Genomic DNA, 14,023 nt, shown 5'->3' with positions numbered 1-14,023 from the left:
TGTAGAGGCAGTGAGGTGCAGGGGTTAAGGGCACAGGTACCCCAGGGCTGTTTCTGGTATGTGGCCTCAGCTTCACTGTAAAATGGTGACAGTGACTGTGGCTGCTTCCAGACTGTTGTAAGAAATAAATGAATAATTCATAGAAAGTGCTGCTGCAATTGCTTGGCGCATGGTGGGTATTTGACAAACATTTACTCCTACTATGACTACTGTTTGCTATGCTATGTTGGGGCTTGATGGAAGGCTGAGCAAAGGAGGGGCTTCATCCCCCCAAGTCCTGCCTGCCTTCTCAGGGAAAGTAACAATGCCTGCATGCTTTAGGGGAAGACCACAGGGCTGAGTTTTGCAGACTGATGCCATCTGGGGATTCTTTGTGTTTGTAATCAGAGGCTAAAACTAGGAAGGACTTTGTGCTCCTGGAAATCGGTGCTGCCTGTTGGAGGCAGTGTCACTGTCATTCTCCTTGCCATCATCATCATCATCATCATCACTGATGCCACCTACTGACCACCCATTGTGGGCCTTTTTGTCTACATTATCTCTAAGCCACACAAACCACCATACGAGCTGTGGCCTCACTTCTGTGCGTCTATAGTTTTTCCACTGCAATTCTCTTGTCCCGACCTCACCACCTCAGATTACACATGACCATGAGCTCCTGGGTGCTAACACCTTGTCTTGTGGACCACTGGACCTCTATGCCCAACACTAGCAGGCACTAGAAATGTATACAAAAATACACGGGTTTATTAATGAATGTGGATGAGGTAAGTACTCAGTCCTTCTTTACAGATGATAAGGAGCCTGAGGCTCAGAAATGACATATAACTTAACCTAAAATTGTACAATGAGTAAGTGTTGGGCTGGGATTTGATCCCTATCTACCTGATTCCAAAGTCTTTGCTTTTAATGGTAGCCAGCTTCCAAGATGGCCCCCAGTGATTCTCACTTCTTGGCCCTCACCCTCTTGTTTCCTCCCACAACCAATGTAGCTGACGTGTATAGCCAATAGGATAGTATGGAAACGAGGGGGTGTGGCATTTGAAGCTATGTTGTAAAAGACATTGACCCTCCATATTAATTTCTCTCGGATCACTTCTTTCTCTGGGGGAAGCCAGCTGCCATGTTCTGACAAGACTCAGACAGTGTGATGGAGAGTTTCATGAGCAAAGACCTGAGGCCTCCTACCGACAAGTAACACTAACTTGCTAGACACATAAATCAGCTTAGAAGGTAGACCCTTGGGCCCCAGTCAAGCTTTCAGATGATGGCAGTGTTAGCCAACATCTTGACTGCAACCTCTTGAGAGCCTCTGAGCCAGAACCATCCAGTTACACCACTCTTGGATTCCTAACCCCAGAAATTGAGAGATAATAAATGGTATTGTTTCAAGCCACTGCATTTCAGAGCAATTTGGTATTCATCAATGGATAACCAATGTACTTCCTCTCTGTAACAGTCTGCCACCCACATCCCCAATTTGGTGCAGGGCCTCATCCAGATAAAAAGAACGGTTTATCAAGGCAAGTACAGACAGGTGGCAGGATTGTGTTTCCATGGAGTTAGTGGCTGGTGCAGGGTGATGGGACCAGGAGTAAGCCCAGAAGCAAAGATTTAGATTCCCTTCCCAGGCTATTTCTCAGCCTCCATGAACTGTTGCCTTCATGCACGCTCGATTGGCCCAGCCCAGTGCTGGCCATGTGCGCAGGAAGAAAGGAGAACTCAAGTCTGCTTAAAAATTCCTATTTGTCTCTCTTCGACCTTCTTCTTAAGACCTTTTCCCACAACAGGTTTTTGTCACTCCATGACTGGAAAAACCTGAGACTCTTCAAAAAGAATGGTGTGATTTTGCAGAAGCCAGGATTCTACCCTGGTGGGAAGAGAAGGGGTGGCCTTATAGGTAGGAAAATGACGGGACGGTCCCCTGTGGCATAAATAAGGGCCTTAGACCCTGAAAACTCCAGCTTCACCTGCAAAGAGGCCCCCACAGCCAGTATTTCCTGCCCCTTGGTCATTTCAGCTCCAATTACAGGGAAACATTCCTCCCATAGAATTCTGCTTTGATGCCAATGTTTTATGATCCCTTTTTCTAGAGCCACTTGGTCTTCCAACCGTTTAATCTGTACAAGTGGTTCTCCCTGGGCAGGGGTTTGGGGGGGTGGTGATTAGAAATGTCTAGAGATATTTTAGGTTGTCCTGTGGCCGGGAGGGGTGGGGCTACTGGGATCTGATGGCTAGAGGCTAGTGTACTGCTAAACCAACCCCAGTGCCCAGGACAGTCCCCTACAACAAAGCAGTACCTGCCCCAAGGCATCAGTAGTGGCCTGGTTCAGAAACCTGACTCTAGAAGCTGGCCGAATTCGAACCAGTTCTCTGAAATTTCCAAAGCCTCGTTTTCCGAGACTATGAGAAGCTGTTAGCCTGCTGCAGGGCAGGATGGGGGCACATGTCCCCAGGGGCCTGGGCAGCTGTGGCCTCTATTATTAGCCCTGAGCAACCCTGAGAACGCTTGGCTTCTCCTGCCTAAGAGACTAAAGCAAGGGGATTTTTTTTATCAGCAATTCTTCTAAATAAAGATCTGATAAGTGCAGGGATTTTAGGTTTTAAAGCTGGTGCTGTGTATTTGGAGTTTAGGAGGGGGGTGGGGAGGGTTGGTTGGAGAAAGCACACGAGGCTGTGAAGTCAGAGCCAGTGATGTTTCTCCCTTCTGGTAACACAGAAAATAAGTTCTCCTTGTATGGAAACCTTCCCTCAATTTGTGCTTTGAGCTGTTCTTTGAACTAGGGAGGACAGATTTGTGCCAAATTATCCTCACTCTTTCTCTGGGTATCGACCAAGTACATGAGGCCTGAACCATTAATAGTAAAGAGTGTGGTCTGTAACTTGAACGGAGCGAGGTTACGGCAGGTCCTGCGTGGATAGCAAACCCATGATTTTGGATTTGTTAGTATAATGTTAAGCAAATAGCTTGTCAACCTGAATTATGAAAATTATTATGAATACTTTCACAGGCCAGCACACTCGGGTCCAGCCTCCCTTCAGAGAGCCCAGCAGGCTCATTTCTGCACGGTCCTTTGAGCCTCGTTAAGAAAATGCATGCTTCAATAATCAGAGACTCCAGGATGAGCCTGACGGTATCAATCCGAGGCTTTTCTCTCTTTCTTCTTCTACTTGTTTTTTTTTTAATGTTTATTTTATTTTTGAGAGAGAGACCAGAGTGTGAGTGGGGAGGGGCAGAGAGAGAGGGAGACACAGAATCCGAAGCAGGCTCCGGGCTCTGAGCTGTCAGCACAGAGCCCGACTCGGGGGCTCAAACCTGCAAACCATGAGATCATGACCTGAGCTGAAGTCAGACACTTAACCCACTGAGCACCCCAGATGCCCCAATGCGGGTCTTTTCTTAAGGGGAAATCGGAGTCCCGAGGCACAGGAGGCTTTTCCAAGCCCCCAGGGGTTTCAGCAGATCGCTGTGCATCAGAACTGTCTGCTGTCCCTCAGCCACCGTGCACTCCTGCCCAGGCTGGGCCCTTCCTCCTTACCTCACAGGCAAACAGCTTGAACTGCAGCCCCAGAATCTTGTAGTCTATCAGCTGATTCCCTCGAAGCTGAGTCAAGGCCTCTTTAAGGTCTTTGATAGCTGAATCATATCTGCAGGACAGAGAGAGAGGAAACACAGTCCAGGGCACAGAGGAGCAAATGTGGGACAGGATGGGTGTCTGCATCCTCCCTTTCCTGACCCATCTCACTGGGACAAAAAGGCTTGCTGGTCCCTTTTGGCCTGCTCTAGTTCTTTGCCAAGCCGGAGCCCCAGTATCTCCTAGTGCTCAGTGTGAGTGGCGCCCCGTGGCGTGTGCATGCCAGCACCCCTGTCCCCTCCCCCAATCCACAGTCTCAGGAAGCCACAGGGATTTTCTTCTCTGTTAACTGCATTCGACTCCCACCTTCCTGACAAGCGGCTTGTCACAGCGGAGCCCTCACCCTCGCCGCCCCTGAGTCTCCGGAGCTGATTTGGAGCACTGCTCCCTCCCCGCTCCCCACCGTCAGGCCGGGCACAGCTCCCGGGACCCCTTCCACGGCCCACGACATCACCCTCCTTCCCGGAGCTTTCTCCTTCAGCTTCTTTGGAGTCCAACTTAGCTCTTGGGTTTGCGGCCTTCTTAGTCTCCCCCGGCCGCTGCCCTCCCCACACACTTTGGAAAACAGAAGAAAGAAACCACCAATTAAGCCAGATGGCTTTTCTAATGCTGCTCCTGGCACTGCCCTTTGGCTTTGTTGCATTGGCACCGTGCTCACTGGCTCAAGGTGTACGGGGCTGCTGTCGCTGGATTTGCGACAGAGAACGGGGCTGACCACATCAACAGTGCCTTCCTCAATGTGGGCAGGACCCAGACCAGGTCTCCTTGGCCTGCCCCTGACCTCCGCAGAGGCCCCAGTGAGAGGCAGCCCTTGCTGGGCGGCAGGGGGTGGGAGGCACGAAAATCAAGCCGTCCCCACCTCCCTAGCGCCCTGGCCCGGCAGGAACAAATTTCCCTGGCTGGTTGTGGGCAACAGAAACAACAGTGCGAGGCCACTGTCTGACCTGGAGCTGCCGCGAGCAGCTGCCTTTGGAGGCAAGCCTGGAATCAGGCCACGGGCTGGTCGCGTGGTGTAGGGCAGGCACCCCAGGACAGGGGCCACGAGCGCAGGACCAGGCCCCCCATCAGTTCTGCTATTAACGGGGAGACCTTGACAGAGCACTTCCCTGGTCTCAGGTTCTGCACCAATAATACGAGCATAGGGGCGCCTGGGTGGCTCAGTCTGTTAAGCCTCTGACTTCAGCTCAGGTCAAGATCTCACGGTTTATGGGTTTGAGCCCCGCATCAGGCTCCATACTCAGAGCCTGCTTGGCATTTTCTCTCTCCCCCTCTCTCTCTGCCCCTCCCCCTCTTGTGCTTTCTCTCTCTCTCTCTCTCTCTCTCTCTCTCTCTCAAAATGAATGAATGAACTTAAAAATTTTTTTTAAATACTTAAAAATAACATGAGTGTATTATGTATAGGAGCATATTGTATTCGAGGAGCATATAATAGGAGGAAGTTCCTAGGGTGTGGTCCAAGATCTAATTTCTGGAGTCAAAACCACTTGGACCTGAGTCCTAGCTCTGCCGCTTATGATCTGGTGATGGAGAGAAAGTTGTTGAATTTGTCTGAGTCTGTTTGCTCCTCTTCACAGAGAATAATTGTAGCATGCGCCTCCCAGGGTTGTTGTGGGAACGAAGTGAGATGTGCTCAGGATCGTGCTTGGCACACACAGCAGGTTTACTGCTATTATTATTAATTATTTTAGCTCTAAAATTCTGGCAATTAAATTCATACACCCATCCATTATTATGTGCTGAACACGGTACGGCGAATGAGGTATTATCCGGAGGTAAAACCCCACGGCTGTAGCAGCTGGAACCGTGACCTCAGCGGGCTTCAGGGCTGACCAGGAGGACGGGCTGGCCTGACAGGCCTAAGCTGCGTGAGCCCCGGGTGGCTGGGGCAGAAGCTAGGCATTCTGTCACCCTTGCTTTGAAGTAACTCCCACAGCGGCGGCGTCTATAGGAGTAATGGAAGAAAGGCTGCATCTGAGCCAGGAGAATGGCTTTCTCTCTCACATCCTTGCTGTGTTCACACAGATGATGGTAAAACCCGTTAAAAGCACACAGCCACTCCTTCAGAAGCAGGAAGCACGTCAGGTCGTTTCTATGTTCTTGGAGACGTTGCGGAGAAGGGGGAGGGAGCGGGCATCCCTGTTTCTTCTTTCTAAGCTGGGAGACTGGGTGACTGGCTCGGATTCACGGAGCCCAGAAGAAGGGCAGGCGGAAACGCAGGTGTCCTGGTCCTTGGGCACATGCACTTTGCACCCTGCCAGGCGCCTGTGTGTGAGGTAGCGGAAGGGCCCCAGAGGGCATGCTTGGAGCGCTGCCAGTGTCCACCTGCACCTGTGCCTTCCTCCCTGGCCAGCTGGCCTCACAGGTGGGTTTCAGCTGTGACGTAACACTGCCTGTGTCTACCTGGTAGTGAACGAGCTCCACACGACCCTCAGAATTCTCCCGTCCAGTCTGACAGGTTCTAAAGATCCGGGTCCCGGTGAGAGGGAGAGAGAAAGAGCTGACAGATTACTCAAAGTGCTCACTTTGGGCTAAAAATGTCTGGTTTCAAAGCATCACCCTAACTGCCTGCTGCACCCACAGCGTCCCCTAGGAGGCCAGGGTGCTGGCAGCTTCCTGCGGGTTCTGCTGGGCCAGGTGGGAGGGCTTTCTCCACACCCACCCAGAGATGCTCTCCCGGGCTGCCCTGGACCCAGAGCCCCCATCCCCACCCAGGGAGGGCTCACCAGCACAGCAGCAACCTCGCGTGGCTTTTCACCAGCTCTGAGCCCGAGAGGGTTTACAATCCTCATTTTTGTAGTACTCCCCGTAAAGGTTTCTCAGGGACCACTGACGTTCCTGATTGTTCCTGCACCACCACTGCCCAGGCAGCCCGGGATCCTGCAGCTCCTGCACTTGTATCCAGGATGCTGGAGAATTCTAGCAAGCTGAAGTCAAAATGTGAGACACCTCCATGCAGGGGGAGGCTCTGTTGTGCTGCGTCTGTGGGCCAGCTCCGTCTAAAGTGTTCGCCGTTCCTATCACAGCCCTAAGATTCATAAGGCTCAGGGTCTGAACTGCAACTTAGAGCTCCTTCCCCTTCCAAAGGAGAAGGCTGGGTCGGACAAGGTCCTGGTCAGCACTGAGGCACCGCCTGCCTTCTCGGACACGCACTCAAACTTCGTTCTCTGCAATTTCATAATGATGGGAGAGCCATGCAACAACACGTAAAAGTGGGGGAAATGGAGAGAAAGAAGCACGCATAACATTGTCACCCTACACAAGTCCCATTGTAATCTGGAAGAATTCCTAACCTACTCATTAAGAAGTCATTTTCCTGGACCCCATGGCACTCATTTCATTTTTTTTTTTTAATATATGAAATTCATTGTCAAATTGGTTTCCGTACAACACCCAGTGCTCATCCCAAAAGATGCCCTCCTCAATACCCATCACCCACCCTCCCCTCGCTCCCACCCCCATCAACCCTCAGTTTGTTCTCAGTTTTTAGGAGTCTCTTATGCTTTGGCTCTCTCCCCCTCTAACCTCTTTTTTTTTTTTCTTTCCCCTCCCCCATGGGTTTCTGTTAAGTTTCTCAGGATCCACATAAGAGTGAAACATTTTGGTATCTGTCTTTCTCTGTATGGCTTATTTCACTTAGCATCACACTCTCCAGTTCCATCCACGTTGCTACAAAGGGCCATATTTCATTCTTTCTCATTGCCACGTAGTACTCCATTGTGTATATAAACCACAATTTCTTTATCCATTCATCAGTTGATGGACATTTAGGCTCTTTCCATAATTTGGCTATTGTTGAGAGTGCTGCTATAAACATTGGGGTACAAGTGCCCCTATGCATCAGTACTCCTGTATCCCTTGGGTAAATTCCTAGCAGTGCTACTGCTGGGTCATAGGGTCGGTCTATTTTTAATTTTTTGAGGAACCTCCACACTGTTTTCCAGAGTGGCTGCACCAGTTTGCATTCCCACCAACAGAGCAAGAGAGTTCCCGTTTCTCCACCTCCTCTCCTGCATCTATAGTCTCCTGATTTGTTCATTTTGGCCACTCTGACTGGCATGAGGTGATATCTGAGTGTGGTTTTGATTTGTATTTCCCTGATGAGGAGCGACGTTGAGCATCTTTTCATGTGCCATGGCACTCATTTCAACATAATCTCTTCTAGCACTTTCCCCTTTCTGCCTTGTGTTATAGGTATTAGTGTTCGTGACCTCTTTCTCCCTTTTAATTTTTAAGTTCCTTAAAGCAGAGGGTATATTTTGCTTGCTTTTAATTAATTCCATAAACATTTATTAACTACTATATTAGACACGGGAATACAAGAGTGAATAACTAAAGATTTCTCTTGAGAAACTCAAAGAGTAGTGAAGGAGATAAATATATAAGCCAATATCTGTCACCAATGTTATTTTCTTCTTCTTTTTTTAAAAATTTATTTATTTTCAGAGAGAAAGAGGGAGAGTGAGCAGGGGAGGGGCAGACAGAGGGAGAGAGAGAGAATCCTAAGCAGGCTCTGCACTCTCAGCACAGAGGCCAATGTGGGGCTCAAACCCACAAACCTCAGGATCGTGACCTGAGCCAAAACCAAGAGTCGGTACCCCCACAGATGTCATTTTAAAAGGCACAGAAGAGGGGCACCTGGGTGGCTCACTAGTTTAAGCATCCAACTCTTGGTTTCAGCTCAGGTCATGATCTTACAGTTTGTGGGTCTGAGCTCTGCATCAGGCTCTATGTTGACAGTGGGGAGCCTGCCTGGGATTCTCTCTCCCACCCTACTCTCTCTCTCTCTCTCTCAAAAAATAAATAAACTTTAAAAAAGGTAAAAAAAAAAAAAAAAAAAAAAAAAAAAAGAAAGAAAAGAAAGAAAGAAAAAAAGAAAAAGGCACAGAAGAGAGTGGTTACTGCCGTAGTGGTCGAGCAGACTCGGGAGAATGCTTGCAGGGTGAGTGAATGGGTGGGCAGCTGCGGGACCACATAGAAGCAGGCCAAGGAACTTTATCCTTTAGTACTAGAATCCACTGGAAGTGTTTTTTTAAATTATTGATAGAGAGCGAGCACGTGTGCACACAGGCGAGGGGCAGAGGGAGAGAGAGAGAATCTTAAGCAGACCATGCTCTGTGTGGAACCTGACGCAGCGCTTGATCTCATGACCCTGACCCTGGGATCATGACGTGAGCCCAAACCAAGAGTCATAGACACTCAACTAACTGAGCCACCTAGTTGCCCCCTGCTGGAAGTTCTTAAGCAGATCACATTTATTTTTTAAAGATCACTCTGGAATAAGTAAGACAAGACCAAGGGATGAGAAACCAGTTTGGAAGTGATTGCAACAGTTCTGGTGAAAATGAGGGTCTAAAGCTGATGGAGAAAAATGGGTGGGTTTAAGAGATATTTGAGAGGTCAACTTGACAAGGTTTGGGAAAAGAGACATGCTGGGTTGATCCCAGGTAGAGATTTAGCAGCTGGCTGGCTACAAGTGGAGGTCAATGCTGTGGGAAAGGGTGAGATTCCTAACGGTTCATGTACAGATTTTTAGGGGACACAGAACCCCCTGAGATTGTATGTAGAACTATGTATGTGCTTGTGTGTGCTTTTCTGGAAAGATAGCACTTGTGCTAGAAGGGAAAGTGTCAAGGGCAGAGCCTTGGGAGGTGGGGACACTAATGCCTATAGATCGAGCAGAAGAGACAGCTCAGAAGTCCAGAATAGTGGCTTATTTATATTATTTCCTCAGTAGATAGTTGCTGAATTGAAGATAAAGTTTGGTAGACTTTTTTCTCTCAGATTTAACTATTATCAATCACAGACTAATTGAATCCTAGGTCTCATTCCTGTATCTTTCTAAGATCTCTGCTTCACTCAAAATCCAAGCCTTTCTGGGACTTCTGGGTATTTTTGTGTAGAAATTTCTTCTGGGAGCCTTCCCTCATTGCCAGTTGTCTCCCCTCATTAATGGCTGTTAGAGCTAATTAAAGGATGGCCTTAGAGTTCGTCTTTTGAGATTTCAGACTAACTGGAGGATTTGTGCTCAAGCCTCCCTGCTCATTCCATCCATCTGGAGAACATAGGGATGAGGGAGTGGGGGGACAAGGAGAATAAGGAGAGAGAATAAGAAGGGAGACAGAGGCAGGATGCCACCAAAAGCTAAATGCTTGTATATGTCTTCCTTCAATCCCAGGCTTTCTCTCCCTAGATAGCCTCTGTGTCTGTGGTTTTTCTTCCGGGAAGACTTCACTCCGGCCCTTCCTCATTCAGGTAATTGTATCTACATCTTGGAAGTCCTCTGAGCCTCTAATGGTTGCCCCTAGCAACAGCTGAGCACAGCAGCTTTCTAGGCTCTGTTTCTGATAGATCCTACGATCCAAGCCTTTCAAGATTGCCCAGGATGAGAGCCCAGCCGTTCCCCATACCTGGATGTTCTCTGCTATTTCCCCATTGCCCTGCCTCACCTGCTGAGCATTCTCTCTCTCTCTCTCTCTCTCTCTCTCACCCACACACACACACACACCACACCACCCACACCATGACCTCACCATTTTCACTGTTTGAAAGTTCTTCCTTAGGCTGAGCCAAACTCTCCTTCCCTAGAACTTGTGCCCATTAATAGAACAATGTCTACAAAGGGAGGTTTGCCATCCCCTAAGACATTTTAAATTGATGCTTAGGATATTTTTCCTTTGCTATTTGTATGTCTGTTTTGGGGGTATTGGGAGGTGAGGAGTGGGAATTGAGATTAGCTTTCATTTTGCATTTATGTAGTGTTTTACTAATGATTTTGTGTTGACTGTAAACATAGGAGAAATACAGATAGGCTGATAGAAGACAATAGAAATCCCTAAAATGTCACCAACCCAGAAAGAACTCCTGCCAATGTTTTGGCCTATGGCCTTCCAGACCATTCTGTGAAACAGAAATGGAATTGTGTTATACATATTGAACTCTGTGTTTTAAAATTTAACGTCTACTGTGAACTTTTCCCCATATTAATATATAAGCTACTTATTTATCTGTATTAGTATATCCTTATACATATGTTAATAGTTTGCATTGTCATTTTGGGGGCCAAACTGTATTTCATTGAATGGATTAAACCAGGCTTTTGTAAACACATTCTGTGGAAATGCAGGAGGGCCTTGAGGTGGTCTCATGGTAATCCTCATTGTGTGATAACTCAATACCTCCTCCTAGTAGTAGACCATCACGGGTATTCCCTTGATGGCCAAAATATTTGCCACCAGCACTGCCCAAGCTCTGACCCATCAGGGATGCTGGCGGGGCATCACACCCGCTGAATGGAAGGCCTACGTTACGTAGGCTCGTTGTGCACTAAGACACAGCAGATTTATAACTGGGAGGCAGGCTTGTGTTCCCTCCCTCTTTCCCTGGGGAGGGCTTCTGCCTCATGCTGACTTTTGCATAACTGCCAGAGAAGTTCCAGTCACACTTCCCAACAGAAGCTGGAAAGATACTTCACAAACACCAAGCCCAGCGGCACCAAGACCCTGTCTGGGCTTCTCTGCAAACTTCCCCAGCTTGTGCAACACAAACCACTTACTTCTCTATCCTGTAATAGAGCATCCCTCTTTGGAAGTAGGCCACTGCCAAGTGCTTGTCTCGGTTAATGCTTCTCGTGAAGGCCTGTGGAGAGAGAAAGGATCTGTAGGTGGCCAAGGACTCAGGCGGTGAGGAATGTGAGATGAGCCCAAAGGGAGAGGCAAGAAGGGTCATGAGAATGGTCCGGATCTTGAAGGTGACAAGAGGTCAGATACCTCTGTAAAATGGAGATGTTAGGGGCACCTGGGTGGCTCAGTTGGTTAAGCCTCCCACTTCGGGTCAGGTCGTGATCTTGCAGTAGTGAATTCGAGCCCCATGTCAGGCTCTGTGCTGACAGCTCAGAGCCTGGAGCCTGCTTCGGATTCTGTGTCTCCCTCTCTCCCTCTGCCCCTCCCCGGCTCATGCTCTGTCAATCTCTGTCTCAAAAATACAATTAAAAAACGTCAAAAACATTTTTAAAAGGAGATGCTAGTATCTGAATTTCAAGATTACTGACTGAATATCAAGATTACTGACAATTAGATATGAAAACAATTAAAATGGTATTATATATATATAGTATTATACTTATTTAGTAAATAAAAATTATGAAATCAAAATAATAACAAGAATGCACGTAAAATGCCAGTAGTAAGGACGGAAGCAGGAAACCAAGTAAAGGCACGGAGAATGAGGGGCCCAGAAGCTGAAGAACTGGAGGACGCATCTATGCAGCGAGAGGAAGGCCCGGCAGTGAGCCAGCAGGGAGGTGACCGGCGACCCCTGCGCAGCCTCACCAAGGAGCCCCTCCGCCGAGGCGGGAGCAAACAGCCCCTGCTGGCATAGCTGTGCCCAGACTGGCTGCTGTGCTCAGCCAGCCTCTCCCCTGACAATGTGCTCTTTGTCTCCAGCAGCCCCCGGAATCTGGGGTGCTGTTCACTCAGCCTCTGAGAGGAGGTGGGGACTGAGATCCTCCCCTGGCCAGATGTGAGGTCCTCGCCTCTGCTCCCATTTGCCCCCCTTAGGCCTGACATGAACTTGTCAGGCTGTGTGGGTATTCCAAGTGTCTTCACTCCTCTCCCTTTGCCCACTGGCTGGTCACAGTCACGGCCAGGATGGCTGTGGGAGGAGCTCTGGCTCTAAGGGTGCTGGGGAGTCTGTCCATACCCCCTTGCCAAGACTGGCCATAAACGGGGAAAATAGCATTTACACGGTGGCGTGAAGCGACACAGAATTGAATAGTTGCTGCCTCACCTAATCCTCATCTTTGAGCCTCTCAGGAAACTGAGAGTCAGGAGTCTACGTGACTTGCCAGAGACCAAGGTCTAGAGAGAGGCAGAGCTGGCAATCGAACCTAGATCTTCTGCTTCCAAATTCCAGTCCCTCTCCAGCTTACCCTGACGAACCCAAGGAGTGATCACTGAGAATGCTCAACCCTACACTAGGGAATATGAAAGAGAAAAAAAACATTTGAAAAAGATGCCATGACACCCACAGCATGCCCTTGGCAGACATCATTCATCAATCACAGTATGATTTCCTTCTGGCAGCCTCAGAAGCTCCCCAAAAAGTGGAAGATTAATGAAAATTGTCACTTGAGAGGAAATCTATGTTCCTTAAGTCCCTCCTCTTGATCGCAAGGCTGGCAAAGCTCAGGCACACGAAGGGGCTTTTTAACCAGGTGTGAAGCAGTGAGGTGGAAATCTTGTGGCCAGCAGGAGTTCAGAGAAGGAAACAAAACCAGGAGAGTCTTCATAAACGTGTTAAAGAATGACTCCAGAGCGATTTGATTTTAACAGACGGACAAGAAAGGAGAGCAAAACCCACAGTGAGTGGTTCCCAGCCCAGAGCCCAATAGAACCACCTGGGGAGCTTTTAAAAACTAACGCTGCGCAGGCCCCTCCCCAGGCCAATTCAATCAAGATCCCCGGGGGGTGGGGCCTGTGCAGCTCTTGCTCTTTCAAAGCTCCCGAGAGGTTTCTAAAGCTCTAAAGCGCAGCCCGGATTGAGAACCACTAATTACACGGCACAGAGGAGGCCCCCCTGCGAGAGGGGAGAGGGGCCTCCACTCACCTTCTCCGCCTCGGGCATGTTTTCCAGGATTGTGTGCATGCAGCCGATGTTGAAGCAAATCCTGGAGTGGGGGTCCTGGACTGCAGTGAAGGCGTCCAGGGCTCCCTTCCAATCCTTCTTGTCAGCTGCCAGCACCCCTTCATTCCAGAGGCTGATGGCCTCAGCCAGGGACATGGTCAGGCGCAGGCCAGGGGGCTTGGGGGGGCTGCCAGGGGACAGGGAGAGGGCAAGCTGGTGTTTCCCTCAGCAGGGCCACTCCCAGACCCTCGCTTCCCTGTTGCGGTGCTCAGAATGTGCTCCCTGAAGACAACCTCTCAGTGTTGCAAAGGTTCAGGAAATGTCCCCACCTTTTGGCAACTGACGCACAATCCTAACATGAGAGAAAAGGAAAGAGAGAGGGAGGGCAAGTAGGGGCGGAGTGTGGAGGAGAGGAAGTACATCAGATACTGCTTGCCATGGGTCACTTCCCCAAAATGCTTCTGCTCTGTCTCCCAGCTGGCTTCTCTCTTCCACCCCTTGCTTCGGGGCAGATTCTGGTCAGGTCTCTGCCCCCAGGCTCAGGGCAACCTCGACAGGTGGATGCACCTGCTTGGGCCTCCGTTTCCATATTGTTACTAAATGAGGGTGTTGGGGGTGCCTGGATGGCTCAGTCTTTTAAGTCTTTGATTTCAGCTCAGGTCATAATCTCACAGTTCACGGGTTCAAGCCCCTCGTCGGGCTCTCTGCTGTCAGCACAGAGCCCGCTTCAGATTCTTTGTCCCTGCCTCTCTCTGCCCCTCCCCAAC

General features: G+C 49.3%; 1 protein-coding gene across 1 annotated transcript in view; it reads right to left on the bottom strand.

Annotated features, from left to right (window-relative positions):
* NCF2 (neutrophil cytosolic factor 2) overlaps nt 1–13,639 on the bottom strand; it is a 32,753-nt gene extending 19,114 nt beyond the window's left edge. The window contains exons 1-3 of the mRNA XM_042925259.1: nt 13,239–13,639; nt 11,188–11,270; nt 3,540–3,648 (exon numbers count right to left, since the gene is read on the bottom strand). Of these exons, the coding sequence (XP_042781193.1) occupies nt 3,540–3,648; nt 11,188–11,270; nt 13,239–13,412 (366 nt within the window). The 5' untranslated portion in view covers nt 13,413–13,639. The remainder of the gene's footprint in view (nt 1–3,539; nt 3,649–11,187; nt 11,271–13,238) is intronic.
* Between the last annotated feature and the right edge of the window lie 384 nt (nt 13,640–14,023).

Source organism: Panthera leo, chromosome F3 (genome assembly GCF_018350215.1).
Source record: "Panthera leo isolate Ple1 chromosome F3, P.leo_Ple1_pat1.1, whole genome shotgun sequence".
NCBI lineage: Eukaryota > Metazoa > Chordata > Mammalia > Carnivora > Felidae > Panthera > Panthera leo.
This window is presented reverse-complemented; position numbering and strand designations above follow the sequence as displayed.